General features: G+C 35.5%; 1 protein-coding gene across 1 annotated transcript in view; it reads right to left on the reverse strand.

The window, feature by feature from the left end:
• LOC310797440 (M1-specific T cell receptor alpha chain-like) overlaps positions 1-24,806 on the reverse strand; it is a 52,926-nt gene extending 28,120 nt beyond the window's left edge. The window contains exon 1 of the mRNA XM_083659820.1: positions 24,754-24,806. Within this exon, the coding sequence (XP_083515946.1) occupies positions 24,754-24,793 (40 nt within the window). The 5' untranslated portion in view covers positions 24,794-24,806. The remainder of the gene's footprint in view (positions 1-24,753) is intronic.
• Between the last annotated feature and the right edge of the window lie 548 nt (positions 24,807-25,354).

The following is a 25,354-nucleotide window of genomic DNA, read 5'->3' on the forward strand; positions in this document are numbered from 1 at the left end:
ATTTTTTTCTTAAATAAATGTTTAATCTTACTAGATTGTATTCTCAGGTCAGTTCCACGTCCAAAGATCAACCTTCCAGTCCCAGTATTCACACAGTGAGACAGTTCATAACAGAAACACTGACTGGAGGAACATGAATACTATTTTTTAAATGGGACAATAATGGCATTCTTCTCTAGTGTATTTTCATGAATACATGTATTTACTCGAGTTCACGTTTACATTTGAGTTAAAAAGAATATGTTGAACTCGGTGGAATAATCTTTACCATCTGATTTACACAAAGCTGTAGATTTGTTGTTGTTTGTTTGTTTACAGTCAAATGGAATAGTTTTAAATACAAGTCTGAGTATTTGTGTATGTGAATATTAGAAGGATGATATCAATGTATTGTCTGTATGTATTTTTTCTTTGTTTTTGTTTTTTTCTCATATGTGCTCAATGGGGAAAAGATCGCTGGCAGTGGGTCCTATTTTGGTGCTCAGTGTGTTATTTTGCTATTGCACGAGGCAATGACAAATGTAGTTAACAAATTCCATGGAGAATCAATGGAGGCGTCTGGTTTCAGATTTAAAAAAAAAACAAGCCTGACCGCCGTCCATAAAAGCCAGCAATAGGAAAACAATTCATAAAATTGAAATAATTTTGTTCATGTTGTTCTCTGGTGTGAAAGCAAAGCAAAGACACCAAAGGAGACAGTTTTAGTGGAAATTATATATGTTGGCACAACACAAGTAAAGGAAGAAGTCAAATCCATTAGATTTTACTCACTCATTTCAACGACTAACTTAGTTCCTCTTCCAAAGATCATTTTTCTACCTCCCGAGTCAGTCACACAGTGCTTGGCTGTTGACCAAAAACTGAATGGATTTCTGCAAAGCTAATACTGACTACATTATTATGTAATTCATAACCAAAATCATACAGTACATTGTGAATGAGCTGAAGAAATGTGTTAGCTTCTCATTTTCAGCTACAGAACTCCATAACGGTTTTGTTAGGAAATTAGAAATATTTGAGCTTTACTGATCTCGACTGGCTATTTTTCAGTTAATTAGCAGAGCCAAGTATATTCCACTGATGCATTTTAACATTGAAGAGATTTTTTTGTTACTGTGCCTGTTTCAATAAGTAGAGATGTACCACTGCTGGCCTGTGGGTTCAAATCCAGGTTCAGCCCAACGAGCAAGGCACTAAGGGTCATATCCTACAAGGGCAAAATCTTAGTTTCAGCACTCAAAATCTGTGTTTTTTCTTTTAATTACCACTGGGTCAGTACATCAAAGGACATGTTTCAGTGACCCCTGCATGGTGATTCAAAGTTGACTGCTAGAGACAAAGATTTCGCCATCACTGCACTGGGCGTAGATATGGCCCTAACACTTTCATCTTATGTCCCAAACTGTCCACATTCATCTTAGGGTTTGAAGTAGTTAGAATTGGTTTATAGTTAGGTTTTAATGTTTGAAACTTAAATAATAAGCAATGCATCAGTCCCAGAAAAACAAATTTAAATCATTCTTACTGGATTATATAACAGTTAGTAGTTCCTCTCTCAATGCTCATCTTCCAGTGCATCACTGGATATGCACTTATCCAGAAGGCTAAATTAGTGAAAATACTCAGAAACAAATGGTTTGGATTACTTACTGTACTGGTGTGAACTTTCAGTTTTCTGACAGATGGGATTTGCTACCTTCATTTGCTGCTATCGCACGACCACATTTTAGTGGCAAAATGCTGTAATGTAGTAAATTCCCACAGAATCAATGGAGGCTTCATAAAAAAGATCAACACAAACCTGACCTCCGTTAATAGAGCCAGCTAGGTCAGTTACAGTACGTCTGCTTTAAGTTATAAGTAAATAAGTCAAATATGTATTTAAACGCTGTTGTACTGTATTTGAAATGCCAATAGGAAAACAATCCACAAACTTGAAATTATTTTGTCCATTTGCTCACTGGTGTGACAGCAAAGCAAAGACACCGCCAACGGGGACACATTTTAGTATAAATCAATTTTGGCACAACACAAGTAGCCTAAAAGGAGAATTTAAATCAATTAGGTTTCACTCACTCATTTCAACAGCTAACTTAGTTCCTCTTCCAAAGATCAGTTTTCCAAATCCTGAGCCAGTCACACTGTGATTGGCTTCTAACCAAAAAAGCAGTGAATTTCTGCAAAGCTAGTATATGATGCGATTTATAAGAAAAAATATATACAATGTATATAATCATACTGTATATCCTTTCCACATAATTTCATATTTATTTAATGGTTTTGTTAGTAAATTGTCAAATATACTATGAGATCTATTTGAGCTTTACTGATCTTGACTCAGTTGACTGGCTATTTTCAGTTAATTAGCAGACCCACTGATGCATTTTTAACATTGGGGAGATGTTGCGGTTTAGTTATTTGTTTCTACAAGTAGAGATGTTCCACTGCTCTACTATGAGGACACCACAAGGTTATGACATTGCCAGTCTTAAGCGACCTGTTTCTGACTGAACATAATGCAAGTTGTCAAACTATAAATGGGCAGAATAAAAAATCTGGGTTAATCTGAGAAATCTGGCATTATATGATGAATAAATCAACACAGTCTCACAGAAAATAAAAATAAATAGCAACGTTGCTATGTTACAATTTTCGGCTCCAAAATTGTAAAATGGTAACATTTTAGGTTTAGGGTTAGGCTCTGGGGAGAGGTTAGGTTTAGGGTTAGGGTCTGGGGAGAGGTTAGGCTTAGGGTTAGGGTCTGGGAGAGCCCCCGGAAAAAAAACATTGCCATTTTACCATTTTAGAGCCGAAATTGTAACATAGCAACATTGGTCCAAAACTTTGCTATTTTACAATTTTTTGGAGACTGGGCTGGCATAAATAACCTCTAATAACATTTTAGGCGTTTTAATATTTTTAGGGCCACACATTTAGATGTTTTAAGACGTTTCAAAGTTTGATACACACAGACAGTGGTTCCATTCCCTGTGCAGGTCAACATTAGGGTGGGGGGTTCAATTCCAATAGGGTCATGGATACTAAAGATATCTTACTTACAGGTATGGCACTAAAGTGCTTTGGATAGAAGCATGAACCATATTACAGACTTCTCCAGGAGTAGCTTAACTCCAGGAGTTGATTGCAACACACTCAATGGAAATAAGCCCTCTGGCTTTTTTGTGTTTTTATCCTTTTGATTCTATTACTGAATCTTGTACTAATGTACCTGTACTTGTACTGTGTAAATGAGTCAATAAATGTCATCAATCAATCAATCAACACTGACATGAATATTTAATATTCATGTCAGTATATGCAGCTGCTTTTGTATATAATAATCTGTTCTTAATTGCTTGCCTGCATGGGTAAATAAAGGTTAAATTAACATTTTAGTTCAATTTGCATCTATTTGGCACTCAATGGACAATGAGTACAACTGAATAATCTGCTTTTAATACCGCTATCTACAATTAAGAATGACCAATACATATTTAGTAAAGAGAAATGGTTTGTCAAAGAAATGAGCATCATTCTCTTCAGAGCAAGACTTTCTTACTTGTTTGAACCAATAATGATGTTCCACTGCCAAAGATCAGTTTTCCTCCGGCAAGATTCACACAGCAATAGCAGGCCCAGCAAAAACTGGATTAGACTAACTGGTGTTTATCATGGGTAATACAAGTCTCAATTTTAATTTACTGGCACAGTACTGAAAAAGGCATTTTAGAAGAATTATGAGAGGTTGTGCATTTACTTGATGTATTATAACAGTGGAGGCCATAGGCAATATCTTATCAACACTAGCTGTTTATCCGGTTATAACTAAAATATTTAGTTTTTTTATTCAGTGTTGAACATTCAATATTAATGTATGAATGTTAATTATCATTATTTCAGTAAATACATGAGCATTTTAAAAATTAATTGAGAGTATCTGCAGAATCATATTAGATCAAATCATTCTTTAGAAGATATGAGTAAAACAATTGAATACACAACTTACTTGAACCAACTATGAGTTGTGTGCCAGTGCCAAAGATGAGCTTATAACCCCCAGAAGAGCCAGTCACACACTCAGAAACCCAACTACATAAACCCAGAGATGGACTTCTGAAGGCTTTATCACTGCGAGACCTCTAGAGATCTCTCTAGATTTATCTCTACAGATTTATCTCTAGAGAGACAAATTAATTATCTGAGCTTTATACTGATCTCACTGACTGTTCTTCAATCAATTAGCAATAGATTGCAGTGGTTCTCAATGTGGGGTCAAAATTTCACCATTATTTAATTTACAGGAAGCTAACAATTAGAAAATGCACAAGAATGACTGTTGTAATCATAGTTTCTCTGTTATCTACAATGTCATGGAATTCTGGACTAAATCATATCTTAATAAAAATGTTCTCAGAGTTGTGTCCATGAGACAAAATCTCATCAAATGGGGTCCATGGCTACAACGTGGACAAAATTAGCAGGCCTTCATAGGAAAAGGTTGAGAATGCAGTTTAACATTTGAGAGATTTTGTTTCTCACTTGTTTGTTTCTACAAGTAGAGATGTTCCACTGAAGAGGAGCTTCACTCCAGCATTCACTGGAAACACTGAGAACTCCGAAACTATGAGGAGAATATACTGTACGTGCTTTATTGATAGTCAAATGCTGGTCTGTGGTTGGGGGTTAAATTGTCTGCAAGGTAACACTACCAGGGTTGGGGGTTCCAAGGGTGGTTAAAAGTTTTAGAAAATCAAGACGTTTCAAGACCTTTTTGTTGCTGCCTGAAATTGAATGCAAGAGCAATTTAAAAGCCAAAATAAAGCTACAAGTTTTCCAAATCAGCCTGTTTCTGATTGAACACAGCTGGTGAAAGTTGTGAAATTATGAATGGGCAAAACGATTAAAATGACAGAAGGAAAATAACATTTAAGGGACATGAAGTATACCTGTGTTTCGTAAAGCAGGTAAGAGATTGAGCTAACTATGCTCTGAATACACCAAAGAAACCTGATAGTTATATTGTGAAACAAGCATAACTGGTTTATTAACTGGTGTTAACACATTTTAAAACTTTTTAAGACCTTAAGACTATTTAAGACTTTTCAAGTCTAGTTGTTGACTATTATATCAAACATCACTGGGTTATTTCTTTGATGCAGTGTGGAAAATGCAATATTAACAATTTTGGAACTCTTTAGATGAATAAAAAATAACTTACTTGAGCCAACTATCAGTTTTGTGCCAGTAGCAAAGATGAGTTTAGAAGCAGTGCCAGTCACACACTAAAACGGCCAACTACATAAACCCAGAGAAGGAGTGAGGTCATTCAACAGGCGAAAGGTTTATCACTAGAAAGGCCAATGCAATGGAGGTCGAAAACAAGGCAAAGTAAAATTAAGGGAATAAATAGTTATAACTACTATTTGCTGTGTGTTACTTTAAAACATCGAACAGCGGGTAGTACAAAAAGTGGGTGTAGGAAAAGTCATGGAGGAATATTTTGAAACCTGAGATATTGCAACGCCAAAAGAGCAAACAATTGACTGGTTTGGCCTTCATTTGTGGTATATAACATTTCTGAGATTGACATTCTGTGTGTTGTGCACAATTCTACTATTTGTATAATGGTTCAAGTTCAAGGTAAAAGTAGTCAATGTGTGTAAGTGATGTTTAGTCAACCAAAACAATATTGTTGTGATGCTGATGGTTCTAAGATGCATTTTTGTCTTGCTACTCTCCACCATTTAATAAAGTAGTAATACTCACTGGCCTCAACAGTCAGTTTGATTCCTTCCCCAAAAATTAATTTCCAGCTTCCTGTCCCAGTCACACAATGTTTCTTCTCTGAACAATAACTGTAGTGTAAAGAACCTAACAGTGACCAATTTAATGACATCATCTGCAAACAGTTGTATTTTTATCATAAATTGCTGTTATTTGTAGGGTTACTGGTTTCTAATCAGGACAAAACATAAAACAAGGTGTCCTGAAACTGGAACACATCATCATAGTATTTTGCTGACTTTTTTGCAATAATTATTCAGCAATTATTAGAAATAATAATTTGTGTAGGCGATTACAATGATATTCTTTTGAGACCATTTGAATCCACTTTTGAGTCGAAGTGAATTTTAGAACCTTATTACTCAAGACAACTATTATCACATCAACAACGAACTACAGATAACTTTTTGCTAGACACATACCAATCATTAAATGTGTCATGGGAGACTGTGTTGCCCAACCATGAATGGTGCCATTTTAAGTTGCAGCGATCCCAAACAAAGCTCGACATGAACATGTTTTGAATATTTGAAAACTTGATACTTACTAGTCTCTACAACTACTTTGGTCCCTTCTCCAAAAATGACTCTCCAGTCTCCCCCCGAAGCCGTCACACAGTGGATCTACTCTGAGCAATAACTAGATGAACTATGCCCTCATGAAGCTATGCTATTTAGTTAACAGATCACAGGTATCTACTATTTCCATGTGTCTGATCAACACAGTCTCACAGTCAATTGTAAAATAGCAACGTTTTTGACCAAATGTTCCAATTTCGGCTCCAAAATTATAAAATGGTAACGTTTTAGGTTTATGGTTAGGGTATGGGGAGAGGTTAGGTTTTGGGTTAGGGTCTGGGAGAGGTTAGAGGGGAAAAAAACGTTACCTACAATTTTGGAGCCGAAATTGTAACTCCAAAACGTTGCCATTTTAAAAAGATTTGGAGACTGGGCTGGTCTGATTTATAAAACTGGTTGGTCAAGAAAGTGATTGGGAGAGGGATAGTTATGGGGGGATATTTCAGAGCTATTTCAATTTCACAATTTAAAAGAGTCTTTCTTTGTTCCTTCTGTTATTACAAATTATTAATGGAATCATATTACCATGTGCTCTCAGAGGCTTTTTCTGATGCTGTGCACAAGCCATTTGAAGTTGAACATAAATGATAAAATAATCAATAAAACTTGATATAATAGAGATACTCACTGGCCTCAATAGTCAGTTTGATTCCTTCTCCAAAAAATATTTTGAAGCCTCCTGTACCAGTCACACACTGTTTCCTCCATGAACAATAACTGCTGTATGAAGAACCTAACAATGACGGATTTAATCACATCATCTGTAAACAGTTGCATTTTTATAAAGATATGTAATTTCCTTTTACTGCTTTGCAATAAGGAATTAAACATTAGATTTATCTTTAGAAATGTCGGAAAACTCAAAACTACTATCACAGTATTGTGTTACTGACTTGATTGAATGTATTACAGCATAGCAAACGTTTGTTTAAGCGATTACAATGATGCTCTTTTAGACGGTTCTCACCACTTTTGATAGGTGTTAAAACAATTTTGAATTGTGTGCTGACTGATGTGTTCTTGGGGCTAGTATCACATCCAAGGGCAAACTACAGCTACAACCTTGCGCTTAACAATATATTATCATAGTCAAATGGTAATATTTCCTACTATGATGTTATTTTAACTTGTGGGAATATCAAATGATACTTTGGCATGAACAACCTACAAGATGTCATTCATGTTTCCATTTCAATATTTGAATTGTTGATACTCACTGTTATATGTTTTATATATATATATATATATATATATTTATGTTATATGTTGATACTCACTGGCCTCGACAACTACTTTCATCCCTTCACCAAAAATGACTCTCTGAGTTCCTCCTGAAGTCACACAGTGGATCTGCACTGAGCAATAACTACATAGACTGTTTCTTCACCAAATTACACTCCATACAAAATCATAGCTACAGAATCATTTCACTCGAATAACAAATTCTTATTTGGCTTCAAATTAATTGGACTTAAGCACACCAGAATTACTAAATATTTGACATGAATGTCTGCATTAGCAGAATATAGGAAAAATGACTAAAAGCGATAAAAAATAATAATTTACAACTAAAGGAGTGAAAGACTTTTAAGCCTGTTCTTGTCTAATATCATACTACAGTACATGGTATTTGTAAATACCCTTGATATTTCAGCATGGATCAATTTAAAAATAAGGAATTTAGACTGCAGAATCAAATGTTATCAGATCAACCATCACGCTTCAGATGATATGAGTAAATATTACTTACTTGAGCCAACTATCAGTTTTGTGCCAGTGCCAAAGATAACTTTAGAAGCAGCGCCAGTCACACACTAAGACGGGCAACTACATAAACCCAAAGATGAACTTCTGAAGGAAAAAGGGGACAACAGATTTCTCACTTGAAAGGGCAATTTTGGGGCATCTATAAGGCGGCCAACAATCATCAAAACTACAATTATAACTATGATTGAATATATTCAGCCAATCAAACAATGTGGTGGTCGATGGCTCAGCAGGCTAAGATGGACTGAAGTCAGTCAACAGGTGAAAAGTTTATCACTAGGAAGGCCAATGCATTTTTGACGTGTTAAAAACAGACCAATAAGCAATCAAATTAAGGGAGTAAATACATAACTACTAATCTGCTGTGTTCATTCAGAAAAAATAATCTTATAAGGAAGGGAGGTGTACCAAAAGCCATGGAGGTTTTTTGTTATGTGTGATATTTCAAGGCAAAATAGCAATCTATTGACTGTGGTTTGGTATTCCTTGTGTTAGGATATGTTCCACTATCTTAAAACATATTTGGTGCTTTGTTTTCTCAATTCTAATTAGTTCTGAATGTTGTGCACAAGTCATTATATTAGTTCAAGTTCATGTATAATGTAAAAGTAGTGAATATGTGTATAAGCGATTGAATATGTTCAGTCAAACAATATTATGATGCTGAGGGTTCAGCAGGATAAGGTGCATATTTAACCCTGTTCAACCTCATTACCCCATTTGTCTTGCCACCCTCCACTGAATAAAGTAATCCTTAAAGAATGATATCTATATATATATATATAGTGACTCACTGGCCACAACAATTACTTCCTTCCCCAAAAATGTATTTCCAGTTTCCTGTCCCAGTCACACAATGTTTCTCACTAAACGATAACAGTGTATCAAACCTAACATTGGTGGATTTAGTGACAGAATCTGCAAACAGTTGTATTTGGATGTACATAATTTGTTGTTATACCTCTAGGATCAATGCTACCTAACGGGGGACTAACATGAATATTTAAAACTGCCCTATAATTCAAAGATACCATCATAATAATATACTGTAGTTTTAGGTTTTTAAACTGTTTCGGAATCTTATAGACACAGCAATTAACTAAATTATATTCATCAAAATGTGTTATTAGGTTTAGTTGTCATATTTACATCACATGTCTTTATTTAAGTTGTGGCAAAACCGAAAAGCTTGACAGGAATGACCTAAAAGTCACCATTTGTCGTTCACATTTATGTTTAAATATTTGAATTCTTGATACTCACTGGTCTCTACAACTAGTTTGGTCCCTTCTCCAAAGATGATTTTCAAGTTTCCTCCTGAAGCAGTCACACAGTAGATCTGCTCTGAGCAATAACTAGATGGACAATTTCCTCATCAAACAACACTAATTACAGTTCACAAGTCATGACATTAATTAGTGCCCTTAAAAGCAAATTCTTACTTTGCTCCAAACAAATTGGACAAGTACAAGATACTAAATATTTGACATGTCTGTTTTTGCAGAAATTGGTATAAAACAAAGTTCTCTACACATTTCAGACCTTTTATAACTGAAAGAATGTAAGTGACTTTCTAAGCATGTTACTATTCTACCATCATTATACAAGTTTCCACTTGACATCTCAGCAAAAATGGACCGATTTAACAATGATGAATTGAGAGTTATGGTGACTGCAGTATCAGAGGTTATTAGATCAACTATCACTCTTTACATGATATGAATGAAAAATAACTTACTTGATCCAATTATCAGTTTTGTGCCAGTACCAAAGATGAGTTTAGAACCGCTATAGCCTGCAGTCACACACTACGACGGCCAACTACATAAACCCAAAGATGAACTTCTGAAGGAAAAAGGGGACAACAGATTTCTCACTTGAAAGGGCAATTTTGGGGCAACAATCATCAAAACTACAATTATAACTAGGATTGAATATATTCAGCCAATCAAACAATGTGGTGGTCGATGGCTCACCAGGCTAAGATGCATAATATGTGTCCTGCCATGGGTTTGTAGAGCTTAACACACAACATAATATTGCTTCTTATCCCCCTTCTTTCTTGTCATTTTCCATGGTATAATCTCTACTAAAGCAGACATCTATATATACACATTTGGCAATGTGGACTCTGTTTGTTTCAAGAATTTTGGCCGGCCACAGCTATGCCGTTTTACGTACGATCGGGCTGAAACTTTCAGGGGGTGTAAAGGGTGACATGATGGAGCCGGATTTTTTTTAATTAGGGCAGATTAATTGCCCTAAGGCTGATTGCCCTAAGGCTGAGGCTATAGTTCAGTGATGATGTCACTGATGACATCACTGATGATGTCATCAGTGAAGATGTCATCAGTGATGTCATCAGTCTGAGGCTATATAGGTAATTGCCCTAATTGTCATCAGTGATGTCATCAGTGATGTCATAGAGCAGGCGAGGCCGCGAGGCAGCATAGGAATTGAGCGTGCATAGCGTGCGAGATGCCTAGTATTATAAAATAACTATTAAACCTGATATCATGGTGATACTCACTCGCTTCGACAGTTTCATTCTTTCCCCCAAAAATAGTAATTGTAAAGAACTATACAGTGACAGATGTAAGCATCATCTGCAAACAGTTTTAATTGTATAGACATAATTTACTCTTACCTGCAGTGTTACTGGTTTCCGATAAGGGAAAACCCACAATGAATCTTTAAAAATGGAATGAAACTCCAGCATACATTATATTAATGATTTGCTTTCTAACAATAAAGTAATATATGCAGGCAATTACTATGAATGTTACTTTGAAACTTTTATCTCCATTTGTCAGTCAATATTGAATCTCAGAAAATTACCTAAGAAAACTATTAATTTTGTGACGTAGCTATACATTTCCAGGGCCCTGTATCACACCAAGAACAATACGGATAACTTTGTGCTTAACAATATTATCATCATCATTTGTCATTAGATTTAATTTTCATCATATTTCTGATTGATGCTATATTAAGTTGTGGCATTAGCAAATGATACAGTAGCTCAGCATGAACAAACAAAAAGTCACTTTGTCATTCTTTTCTCTTCCTTTTGAATATTTGAATTCTTGGTACTCACTGGTCTCTACATATAGTTTGATCCCTTTTCCAAAAGTGGTCCGCCTGTCTCCTGAAGCAGTCACACAGTGGATCTGCTCTGAGCAATAACTAGATGGACTATTTCCTCATGAAGCTCCTCATGATCAGAATCAGCATCAGAATTAATAAATATTTGACTTGAATGTGTGAGTTCCAGCAGAAATCTGTACAAAAAACTAAGGGAGTGACAGACTTTTAAGCCTTGTTTTTTCATCTCATAATCTAAACATGAGATATTTCAATTAAAATTTCAAAACGGCAAACAATTGACTGTAGTTTGTAATGAGGTCTGCTCTTTTCCTATGACAAATAACACAACGTCCACTATTCTATGCATTTTTGTTCTCTGAACCTGATGCTCCCTCTGAATGCTGTGCACAAGCCATTATACTAATACAACTAGTTCATACATGTATAGGTATAAGTGATTGAATATATTCAGTGAATCAAACAATGTGATGTCCTGATGATTTAAGTCTGCTAAGGTGCATATTTGTCCTGGCATGCGTTTGTACTTTAACGTACAAGATGTCTTGCCTCCCATTCCCCCACCTGTATCACTTTCCACTGTACAAGGTCTAAAGCAGATACGTTAAAACAATTATTAAACATAATGATACTCACTGGCCTCAACAGTCAGTTTGATTCCTTCCCCAAAAACTACTTTCAAGTTTCCTGTCCCAGTCACACAATGTTTCTTCCCTGAACAATATCTGTTGTGCAAAGAATCCACATGATGAATTTAATCACTTCATCTACAGTTTCATTTTTATTGACGTAATTTGCCGTTAGCTATACGTGTTTTTTTTTCAGTTAGATTAATATTTGAAAAATGCTCCGAAAGTCAAAAATACCATGATAGTATTATGGTATTATTATTGGTATTATCGGTAGTAGTATTGTATGATTTGACTCCAATAATAATTTATATTGTTAATTACTACTGTAGCAATAACTACCTTAGGCATTGACATGTGATTTCCCCCTGCATTTGAGTAAATTCAGAAACTTACTTAAGAAAACTATTAACTTTGTGGGGCTAATTCTCACTTTTTTGGGGCCACATTAAGAACAATCTACACAACCTTCTGCTACACAGTAGTATCATCATATTATTTACTATTATATTGATTTCTCATTTACTTGTTTTATTTGTCTCAATACTCACTGGTCTCAACAATTAGTTTGGTCCCTTGTCCAAAAATGACTCTCCAGTCTCCCGAAGTAGTCACACAGTGGATCTGCTCTGAGCAATAACTAGATACATGTTTCCTCATGAAGCTACTAATACCAGTTAACAAATTATAGTAAAAAAAAATGTTTTTATTTGGTGTCCAACTCATTGGATTTAGAAGTACCAGAATTATTAATTATTTGACACGTCTGCATTCTAGCATGAAACAAGTATGAAAAATTATTCTCTCATAGTTACAGCCATACAAATTTCAAACATTTTTTTAAATAAAACAGTAAGGGGTACTTTTTAAGACCTGTTTTTCTCTAATGTCATTATGATGTTTTTTATTTACAATGTCATCAGGTTTCTATTTAAACTTACTTGATTCAGTGATCAGTTGTATCCCTTGGCCGAATATGATCTTGTCTGAATATGACACACAGTGTTCATTGCCATCATAATAACTGATGGAAGATTCAGATTAGGAAATATGTTGAAGCAAAAAGTGTTTTTATTGTCTCATTGACATCCATGAATGTTATTTAATTAAATAAGGGGGTTTTAACACATGTCACGGGCCTAAAGTTGATGGAACTCCAGCATTAACAGCATTCACAGAATATTATTTTAGGATATGATTACAGTACATGTAAGTAAAGAGCAAATTGGTTTGTACTCGGCAACACCAACGTGAACTGCTTTTGTGCCTTTTGTTTTTGAGTTTGTTTGAATTTTACACTTACTTAAAACATTGTAGGTTATAACACTTGATAATGTCACCCATAACACCATTCACTGCCACTGCTGTACATGGGTTCATTTAAAGTGGAACTCAAGAAGTAGATTTTCTTACTTGTTAGTACTACAAATCAGGTACCCACCATTTTAAAAATGTGATACATCTGACAAAATGATTGTGGGCATGAACATAGTATTACATAGTATTAAAGTTATGATGTGACGTTCACACATAAAATAGCTATATTTGAAAGGTTGTAATAATCTGCATTTTGAGCAATGAACATTATGTTTTAGAACAAAACCTTGCAAGCATACCTCATGTCCTAAATTGAGATCAAGCTTATTTTTGCCACAATATAAAAATATTTAAACTTACTGGGCTCAATATTCAGTTTTATCCCTGTCCCAAAGATGATTTGGTAAACTCCAGTAGTCACACAATACAAACTGCCATTACATTAACTACTGCATTAACTGCTAACAACCTGCAGTTAAAAGTTTCATAATACAGTGAATACAGTTAATGAAAATCATAATACTGTATCTCCTGTTTAGATAATAGTCAGCATATTATGGACAAGACAATTTTAAGGCTTTAAAATATGTAATACCGTAAGTGAATTTGTAATCAAATAGTAAAAAATCTACTCATAACTGTCACCCATTCACAGTCATGTGTTTTCTCAATTCCTGACAAGTCAACATTTATATATATAAAAAAGCTTTGTGGGGAAACTGAACATGCAAAATACTCCATCAACTATTAAAAATTTAAGAGGTTTATTAGATTATTTATGTGAGTGATCAGAATTTATAGAATAGTAATAATAAAGAAATGTCCTACTACACAATCTGAACACTTGATAGAATTTAATATTCAGTACTCACTGCTCTCAACAGTTAGTTTGGTCCCTACTCCAAAGTTGAGTTTCGATGCGGACCCTGTGTTAGTCACACACTGAATCTTCCCTCAACTAAAACTATACACAACCTTTATTTATGCACCATGAACTCAGTTAATGGCTTAAACTTTTCTAACATATTTAAAAGGGGCATTTCACCCATTTACCATGTTTAACTGGCCTGAACATGAACAAAATCAGATTCGGTTTTATTGGCTAAGTAAATTTTGCATGGTTGGGTTGCTATAGGTCACATTACAGAATCATATAAAAAAGGTAGTATATATACAAGTTTTAAAGTAATTTGAAAAAATATGTTTCTTTTAGGAGTAGAGTAGAGAACTGTAATATTACTGCCTCTAAAAATTCTCAAGTTTTCAGGAACTAAGAAAAGCAGCCTTGTTGTTTTCAGCCTAACCACGAGGCGCTTTTGAGTTTATCCAGCAGATTTTCATCAGACCAACAGAGGGAAAACTCCATCAACCAAGTTAGGATTAGAGTTAGGCTATAAGCTCAAGGTTCAGTTTACTGAACTGTATCTCTGGAGAGATAGATCAAATAGGTTGGGTAGGGTCTACTTTCTGTCACTGATAGTTGAACACTGGACGGTCCATATTGAGACACAGAATCACTCAGTCTGTGTCCATAACTCTGACTTATATAATCAAGTGATTAGAAACATATATTTTCTATATTATTTTTCATTACAGAAGCTCCAAATGAAAAGTGCATACTGTGCTGTACAACTTTCAAATGTCAAATGTTTCAGTGACATCTTCCTCGGTGACGCATTGTGTCATAAAAAGAGAAGAGGATATATCTTTCTCTATGACATTGTGTCAATAATTATTTCCTAATATTCAGTAGAGTGTTGATTATTCAGGACTGGCTCAATTTGGTTTAATAGTTAATACTGTACTTATGGACTTCTTAAGCAAAAGAGACGTTTTAACTTTTAGTCTGCAGAAATGCACTGGTTTGAGGATATTTTGTAAAAGAGAATGATTTCATTTGATATCTTCATTTGAACTTACGTGACTGAACATTGAGCCTGGTTCCTCGACCAAACAGGATCTTATTCCCAGATGTCACACAGTGTGAGAGACTCTGATAAAAACCCGCTGAAGAGAGTGGACCTAACCAAACAGTCACAGGTTCAATCCCCACACAAGTTTTGTATCCTATTTTATTTTATGTATCAAATTTCTCTTCTTATAATGTGTTCTCTAATTACATGTGCTTATTTTTTTTTATCAATTTCTTCCTGTGAAGCCCTTTGCAAACTTTACTTTTAGAGACCTGCTTTATAATAAAGTTTATTATTATTATTATTATTATTATTATTATTATTGTTGTTGTTACTCACTGGTTTCGATGTGTAATCTTGTTCCCTTCCCAAACATGAGCTTGTATCCAGCAACAGAAGTCACACAACATGGCCCACCATCACAAAAACAGGCTCCAGAGTGGATTACATGGAAAACAACTAAATAAAATGTCATTTATAAGCTACAAGTGTAAAAACAGATAAGATAGATTTTAAACGAGAGACACCTCCTCGCTATATAAAATAGCAGCTGGATTGATTTTGCCCGTCCACTCTCTGTAAAAGTTTGATATTGTCTACATTATAAAAGCAATTCAACTTACTGGCATTAACATGTAGTTTAGTAACTTATGGCATTAATGTGTTCAGTAACTTACTGGCATTAACATGTAGTTCAGTAACTTACTGGCATTAACATGTAGTTCAGTAACTTACTGGCATTAACATGTAGTTTAGTAACTTATGGCATTAATGTGTTCAGTAACTTACTGGCATTAACATGTAGTTACTTACTGGCATTAACATGTACGGTAGTTCAGTAACTTACTGGCATTAACATGTAGTTCAGTAACTTACTGGCATTAACATGTAGTTCAGTAACTTACTGGCAATAACATGTAGTTTAGTAACTTATGGCATTAATGTGTTCAGTAACTTACTGGCATTAACATGTAGTTCAGTAACTTACTGGCATTAACATGTAGTTCAGTAACTTACTGGCAATAACATGTAGTTTAGTTCCGCTCCCAAATATCATCTTGTTGTTGCTGCCTGCAGTCACACAGCCTGAAGGCTTGCTACAGAAACCCTCACTACCTCAACAACTACAATAAACCACAGTCTCTTTATATTGATCACATATGAAGTAACAAATTGTCTTTCTTTTACATTTCTTTTCACTGTCCTATTAGTTACTGTAATAACTGACCTTAAAAATGAGTCACTGACATCAGCTGTGAATTTGGAATACATTGAATAACTGATTTACACTGAGTAATATGATTACATTGAGTAATGTAACTGTATGTCATAATTTCTATATCAGTCCTATATGTATTAGTCTGAAGAGCTAAATTAAGTATTTTCCATTAGTCAGGAGTTGAGTCAGCTCTCAAAACCACAAATTGTATATTATTGTAATGTAGTTTTAGTTTACATTAATGTAATTTCATGTTTATCCAATGTGTTGTGAACAGTATGTCAGCTGTGGACACCAGGAAGACTGATTGCCATGGTATCAGTAATGCGGATCCTTTAAATAAATACACAAACAAATAAAGAAACAAAACCCAGACTCCACCCCGTTTTGAAGAATTAATTCATCCCATTAGCTTCCATTTTCTCTAATAATAAAGATCAGATGTACTTACTGGAGCCAACTACTAACTTGGTCCCAGAGCCAAAGATGATTTTGTCAAGTCCACCAGTCACACAGCACGAGACCTCATCACAAAAACCTCAAACTACTCAGTCACAAATTACTCTCATGTTTCATTCAGTCATTTATCTGACTTTCTTTTCCACAATTCCACTGAAGCCAACATCACAAATAACCAAGAGTGAAGAGGTCAAAGGTCACAGCACCCAGACAATAGATCGGACAAATAAGTTTGTCTTCTCACTCTGGATAATTAAAAGATTAAAGAACCCTTATTTACATCACTTGGGTTGGGTAGATTACTTTCTTAAATTTGAGGTAGAAAATGTGAAAAATGACAAAGTTCATTAAGGTTTGCAGAGCTGACAAGCTGACAAGCTGACAGCTTCTTAGCTTCTGTTTTTTTTATGTTTCCCAGACATGATCCTCTTATTTTTCAGAATAATCAGAATAGCACATTATTCAGAATCAGAATGCATTTTTTTATGGAATGTAACAGAACACAGTTGCGTCTTTTTTTATTCACTATTCTGTTAATAGCCAACCGTGAATATTCTGCTAAAAATGCATTATATTATATTATATTATATTATATTATGAAATAATGACATCAGATACTCACTGCTGTTAATAATCACTGTAGTTACAATCTTCCACCCTCCTTGTGAGGAAGTCACACAGTGTTTCTGTGCTGACCAAGAAGTCAGAGTGGATTTTAGCAGTTTGGAAAATACATTTTCACTAGTTTCTAATTGTTAATAGAACGATTGTATCTAAAGTATGATTTAATGTACCTGCTTTTCATTTTCTCTCTAACCGTGCAAAGCTATAAAGTTACTCATACTACTACATACATTTGTATTCTTTAACCGTTAGTTCTAGATTTGAGGGATTTTCACTTCATTGGCAGAATATTGGACCAATTCTCCAGATTTATGAAAGGTCTGTGTCATATTCATAACCCACAAAAAGGCTCAAAGCATGTCGCAGATAAATAATTTACATTTTCCCGATTCCAAAATCAAGCCTGCTCCACTTTCCAACCCCCCACACACACATTCACACACGTAGATTAAATATAATACAATATATTTTTTAAATCGTCTATTTGATATTTTAAGTGATATCCACACAGCATGTAAACACTCTGTTATGTTATGTTACTCTCTGTTGTTAAACATGCTTTGCCATTTGGATCTGTGTGAATGGTTAAATGCTGACAGACGGTTTGAGGAGAATTGCTGGAGCGGTTTGTGGTTAAATCCTAACAGATGTTTGAGGAGACTTACTGGAGCTGACGGTCAGCTTGACCCCGGAGCCAAACAGCAGTTTGTTGAAGCCTCCCGTGTTCACACAGTGAGAAGCCAGGCTACACAAACCTGACACAGCTCAGACGCTGCAACGCTTCCTATGAAGCTCATGTCTACAATGCATTATAATGCATTCATAAGGCTTTATAAAAGTCTTTATAAATGTTTATACATTTGTAAGTATACATACTATATTATTATACTTTCAATACTTTCCAGGTTAAAACATTACTTATTATATAAAACACACTGGAATAAGGTCACTGTGAATAAGACGTATTCATCATTATCTGAAGGATGTGGCTGAATTCACTCTGTCTCTGTGTATTTTGTGCTTTAAATCTACTGGCCTGTTGTATTATATTATATTATATTTTGTGTTTTAAATCTACTGGCCTGTTGCATTATATTATATTTTGTGCTTTAAATCTACTGGCCTGCAGTATTATATGATCCTGACATTCAGCTTGTGTTTAAACCTGGAAAACTCAGAGAAAAGACGTTAAAGGACTTACGGGAGTCCACAGTGAGTTTAGTTCCAGCTCCAAACAGGAGTTTATCCACACTAGCCGCCTTCACACAGCAACACAGCGCAGTACAGAAACCCTCTCTCGCTTCAGACCAAACATGTTACTGTAACAAACTGTTACCGTTACATGTTAAACATGTTAAACATGTAAGGCACAATTCAACTTCAAAACACAAGCTTCCTCACTGCCTTGAAATTACTAGTTGATTGAAATGGTGTTGAATAGTCCAAATTATGTTAATTTAATAGTTGTTTAAAACTCACTCAGGGAATTAGTTCAGTTGTTCATTAGTTAGGTTGAGTTTTTCAGCTCAATCCACTAATTAATTAAATATATTCCAGTGTTCTTGACTCTTTTTCTACTGAGGAGGTTTTTTACTGTTAGTTGTCACAAAATGATTGTATCAATAGACAGGAAACAGCTGACTACAGTAAAACTAACCTGCCATTTCTCACAGAAACGACACTTTTCCTTATGGGATTTCTAAACATCTGTATAGTATCAGAGTGCAGGGATTTAACTGAATGATTTTTTTCTGTTTTATCTAAGATAGTCCCATGATTCACTTAACATACTGCACATAACAACATGCTGCACATAAGTCTCCATTCAAGTGTTTCTGGAGGATTAACTCAAATATGCATGTTGTGAAGTCTGACAGTTAGCTATTAGTGAGTTTATGAAACTTATATGATCGGTCTAGTGAACGAGTGGTACATAGTTATATTACAGACCCTCAACTGAAGCTTATAGGTTCGGAAGCTGATAAGCAATTGTACGTTTTCTCAGATCTGAAAGCATTTGGCTTTTTAACGTTTCTGATTCACTTAAAACAAAATCAGCCGTGTTTGAGTTTGAGCGTTTGGACTGAACGACGTGTGTAGAAACATCTGATGTGAAACTCACTGCTGTGGATGAACAAGAACACTCCAGCTCCAAATGTAATTCTGTTGGTTGTGGTGGCAGTCACACTGTGAGTTTGACCTGAACAACAACCAGCCACTCTTTTCCCTCTGATGCCAAACACCAAACCTTCTCCTTTCCTCACAGCCATGTGATTACATTTACATTTGACATCTCTACATTTTAGGCATTTAGCATTCTCTATTTACCCAGACGTCTGCTGAGTTACAGTCAGGTCACAAAGAATACAAGCAACCAAGAGGTCATAATAACATAATATTAATTTTCATTTACTTTTGATCGTCCAATGTTGACTCAACACTGTATCAGCTGATTGTCAAGAGGAATTGTTTCACAATCAGTTATTCTCAGCATCAACAAATGTTCAGCAAACTAAATGTATGTCAGCTGTCTTTAAAGTGATCAGAACTGATCAGATTATCAATCGAATGCTGTCAGACTGTCAACAACTTTGGTTAAGGTTAGGTTCATGTTTAGTCACATTAAAAAACGTGGTTAAAACTTATGTAAATCCACCCAGAGCAACTCAAAACTCATCTGTACATTCAAGCTTTTAACTGTCAACTTTTATGCCTTTTTTAATATTCTGTGCTGTTAATATTGTATTTGCCTTCCATTACTTTTTTTGAGGAAAAAACACGTGGGATTAGTAGTTAGGAGTAGTAAGTATAATAATATACTTATAATATAATTATAATATAATATAGTTCATAAAAAGAATCACTCAGTATTTACTGATCTGTTGAATTCTGAAGTTGCTCTAAGTATGAAAAACAGTATTAAAGTAGTATTGGTGAATATTGACACTCTGGCGCAGTCAGTTTCTTTCTCTTAGATGTAAACTTACGGGAGTTGATGCTCAGTTTTGTTCCTCGACCAAAAACCATCTTGTTGGTGTTTGTCACACACTGACTGAGACTGCAACAAAAACTCACAGGGATCAGCGCACGTTCAAGAAACTGTCGGTTAGGTCAGCTGCCTTTAAACTGATCACAACTGATCACATTATCAATAGAATTTGGCCGACTGGCAACAACTTTAGTTCAGGTTAGCGTTACGTTTAGTCACATATTGGTTAAAACTCAGTTAGATCCAGATTAACGTCTTAAGGTATCAAGCAACAGCAACTCAAAACCCATCTGTACATTCTAGTTTTTAACTGTTTTACCTTTTACTGTATGCCTTTTTTATATTCTGTGCCGTTACATTGTACTTGTCTATTTATTGCTGTATATTTGTTACTCTTTTTTTCTGACTAATCTTGTACGTAATCTTGAACGGTTGACTGGCGGGATGATCAATATAAACCGTTAACCAATACTCCGTTTGGGTGAACTATAGTCGATGGGTGTCATTTCATTTTCACCACTGATCAAATATTTTTCCCAAAAACTATCAATAATTCCAACTTTTTCCAACAATGTGATTTTACTGTATATAGCTGGTGAAATATTCGTGCAGACTGTTGAACAATTTAAAGATCATAATGCAAATGAGACAGACAAATCTGCAGCCCATCCAAACAGACACAATGTGAAGTCTTGTTCATTAACAATAGAGTAATTTTCCTGGAGAAATGACAGAATCTTACTTGGTTCCACAAAGAGTTTAGTTCCTCTGCCAAATACCATCCTTCCTGTTCCTCCAGTAGTCACACACCATGTCACGCTTTGACAAAAACCACACTGATGTTCAAACCTCAAACATGATTATTATGATGTTATTGTTCAAATATGCTGAGAATGTTCAAAAAGGACCGATACACTCACTCACTCACTCAGTATTGACCATGTTTTTAAAAGCACTATGCTAATCACAGTAACACAGTTGTCATGAGAATTTGAAACGGGAAATACTAGCCACATTTTAACACGGTTTACCATTAAACCGGTAATCATTTCATCCGTATTCTATGCTGTTATGCTGTCTTCTTAGACTGGTTGCCTTCTCTCTGTAAAGCACTGTGCAAATGTATTTTGAGACCATTCACTCAACTTGTTGACATCTGGTTTTTACTGTATAGGTGAACAATTTAAACCACATGAAAGAGAAAAATCAATCTGAATTCCTGTTAAATTGGACAGAAAATCTTACTTGATTCCACAAACAGTTTAGTTCCTCTGCCAAAGATCAGCTTCTGTCCTCCTCCAGCATTCACACATCATGTCATGCTTTGACAAAAACCAATGAGGCAGACAGTGAGATGTTGAAGCAAGAAGACCAATTTATCCAAATAGTGAAATATCTGATTCTCAAATAATATTCAAATGTATAGAATTTCTGTAAATTAAATCTTAGTAAGATGGTGTAGTCCTCTTTAAAAAATAAATAAACACTATTTGAACTCAGGAGATGAACTGAAAGCGTAATAACTTTGACATTAGTTAATTCCTCCGGGACATTTTGAGAATATTTATTTTAAAATGTTCTTATTTTATTATCTGAAATTATTCTTTGCAATCCAGGTATACGAGTACAGTCGGAGGAACTAGGCCCTATCACTATAGTGGAATCTACAGTGTGTCTCAAAAGTATATATTTTTTTAAATAATAGTATTGATCATTAAAATAAAACGGTAGATTTGTAGATTTTTGAAATCTTTACAAAATAATTAAACTTTCAATAGTCTGTAAATATAATTGCCCTTACAAGAAAAGTCTTATCTGAAAATGAATTAAAATCTTGTGTTTAGCATTATTAATGGTTCTCCCCCCTATTGTGCTCCGTAATATGCTTTGTACATCTTTTTCCCCCATTTGTCATGTTTTCTTCCAACGGAAATACATTTTTCAAGCACCATCGTCTGCTCAAATACACCTGAATCTAATAATTTCCCAACTCAAATCCATTAGTTTCATGAGGCCAAAACTTAGATCAGCTTGACCTGTTTTTATCAGACTGTTTAGACAAATTATCAACTCTTTCCTCTCCAGCATCAACTTTATATTACATTCCTTGATCTTAGCAGACGCTTTTATCAAAGTGACTTACAATCAACTGTGCAACACAGTCTATGTGAGCTAAGACTAATGCGCTTCTCTCCAGTATCAAACTAAAGAGCCTGAGGTCAGTTAGCCTGAGGTCAGTTATCAAACTAAAGAGCCTGAGGTCAGTTAGCCTGAGGTCAGTTATCAAACTAAAGAGCCTGAGGTCAGTTAGCCTGAGGTCAGTTAACAAACTAAAGAGCATGAGGTCAGTTAGCGGAGGGTTTTTTACTCACCGCTCAAAACAGTTAACTTTGTCGCCTTCCCAAACTGTAACCTTCGACCCTTAGCATTCACACTTTGAGAAATCGCCATTCACAAACCTGCTGCACGCATCAGCTCATAAACTTTACTTGACACTAACTGCAGAGAAACAAAGTTCATAGCTCATAGAGATAGCAATATATATATAAAGACATGCAGGTCATGCTTGATGCTGGGAACAGTTGTTTAGGTGATGCGATATCAATGAGCTTTTGGCTGCTGAAACCATTTTGATTTGAAAAGTGAGAAGACATGATGCAGCAATGACGAAAAATCAATCCAAGCCACTCTCCTCTTAAGCCTTTGTTTCAGTGGCAGAGCATGGAGGATTAAAAGCAGCTTTTATTATACAGTATATATTATTATGAGGGTTTGTTACTGTAACAAGTTGCTGAAACATGGAGACAGTTTTGAGTCCAAAAGTCTGATTGAAACTGTGGTGATTTAGTGTTAAAGTCTCTCTCTGCACATCCGCTCATCTCAGTCAATCTTAACATTATGTGTTGTTGTTTTGGAGGAAACTTACTTGGCTGGACGTCTAACTTGCTGCCTTTTCCAAACCTCAGCTTGCCATAACCCTCACAAGTCCCACCATGGGAATCCACACTGGATACCCCCCCCCCCCCCCCCACCGAACTATGTGGTTTGCTAATTTGATGCCACTTTTTGTTGAAACTAATCTGATCATCTGCAGCCTTTGCTCCAGTCTCAATATAAAAATATAATATAATAAATGTCTCAGTCTCAGCAAATATCTGCTGTAGGATCGGTTATTCTGAGCATACAGCATTTATTTCTTATTTATCTTTTATTTTAAAACCTGCATAATTTCTGTACAATATTTCCCCCCCCCCCCCCCCCCCAGCTTACCTGATTCTACAAACAACTGTGTTCCACTGCCAAAGAAAATCCTATCATCTCCGCTTGTCCCACTGTAACTGATGGCTGACTAAAAACCTCAGGTTTACTGAGCATCCATGACAGCAAACGCAATCTTTAAACCAAACAAAAATATCTGATATTGTGAATGTGTGATATTCTACTATTTAACAGGCCATAAATGTACCTATTAACAAATTACAAATACTACTTACGCGTTTCTACAATCAGTTTTGTTCCGCTTGCAAACACAACTTTGTAGCCTCCTTCGCCACCAGTCACACTGAGCTACACTCCTTAGCAAATACTGCTGAGGCCAGTATGGATCCAGTTTAACACAGACTGAGACCAGTATGGATCCAGTTTAACACAGACTGAGACCAGTAAGGATCCAGTTTAACACAGACTGAGACCAGTAAGGATCCAGTTTAACACAGACTGAGACCAGTAAGGATCCAGTTTAACACAGACTGAGACCAGTAAGGATCCAGTTTAACACAGACTGAGACCAGTAAGGATCCAGTTTAACACAGACTGAGACCAGTAAGGATCCAGTTTAACACAGACTGAGACCAGTAAGGATCCAGTTTAACACAGACTGAGACCAGTAAGGATCCAGTTTAACACAGACTGAGGGCAGTAAGGATCCAGTTTAACACAGACTGAGACCAGTAAGGATCCAGTTTAACACAGACTGAGACCAGTATGGATCCAGTTTAACACAGACTGAGACCAGTAAGGATCCAGTTTAACACAGACTGAGGGCAGTAAGGATCCAGTTTAACACAGACTGAGGGCAGTAAGGATCCAGTTTAACACAGACTGAGACCAGTAAGGATCCAGTTTAACACAGACTGAGGGCAGTAAGGATCCAGTTTAACACAGACTGAGACCAGTAAGGATCCAGTTTAACACAGACTGAGACCAGTAAGGAACCAGTTTGCTAGTCTCACTGAGATGATAAATCCTTTTCAAGAGACCTGGCCAAGAAAAGTTGTTGCAGCCGTGTTAAAAAGTGTTTTCTATACTAAAACCTGTATCGGTATAATTTATGTACAATAATATAATCTGTTAAACTTTTTCAACTTACCTGATTCTACAAACAACTGTGTTCCGCTGCCAAAGATCATCTTATCATCTGCTCTTGTCCCACTGTAACTGATGGCTGACTAAAAACCTCAAGTCTACTAAGCATCCAGCAAACATGCAATCTTTAAACCAAACTGAGAAAATTTGATATTCTAAATGTGTTATATTCTACTATTAAACAGGCCATTTGTACCTTTTAACAAATTACAAAATACTACTTACGTGTTTCTACAATCAGCTTTGTTCCACTTGCAAACACAACTTTGTAGCCGCCTTGGGCAGTCACACTGAGCTACACTCCTTAGCAAATATTGCTGACACCAGTAAGGATCCAGTTTAACACAGACTGAGACCAGTATGGAACCAGTTTAACACAGACTGAGACCAGTATGGAACCAGTTTAACACAGACTGAGCCCAGTATAGATAACACAGAAGTAATAAAAAGTCAAACAGAATATATAACTTTCTGTTGTTATGTGATTAGAAATGGGCACCTACTGCTGGTCTCATTTTAAATGACTTTGGAGAGTTTGAGCTACATCATAAAAAGTCAAATCCAAAAGACTGATTGTATATTTGTGTACAGTATGAATTATGAGC

The sequence above is a fragment of the Poromitra crassiceps genome (assembly GCF_964638095.1).
Source record: "Poromitra crassiceps genome assembly, chromosome: 23".
Taxonomy (NCBI): domain Eukaryota; kingdom Metazoa; phylum Chordata; class Actinopteri; order Beryciformes; family Melamphaidae; genus Poromitra; species Poromitra crassiceps.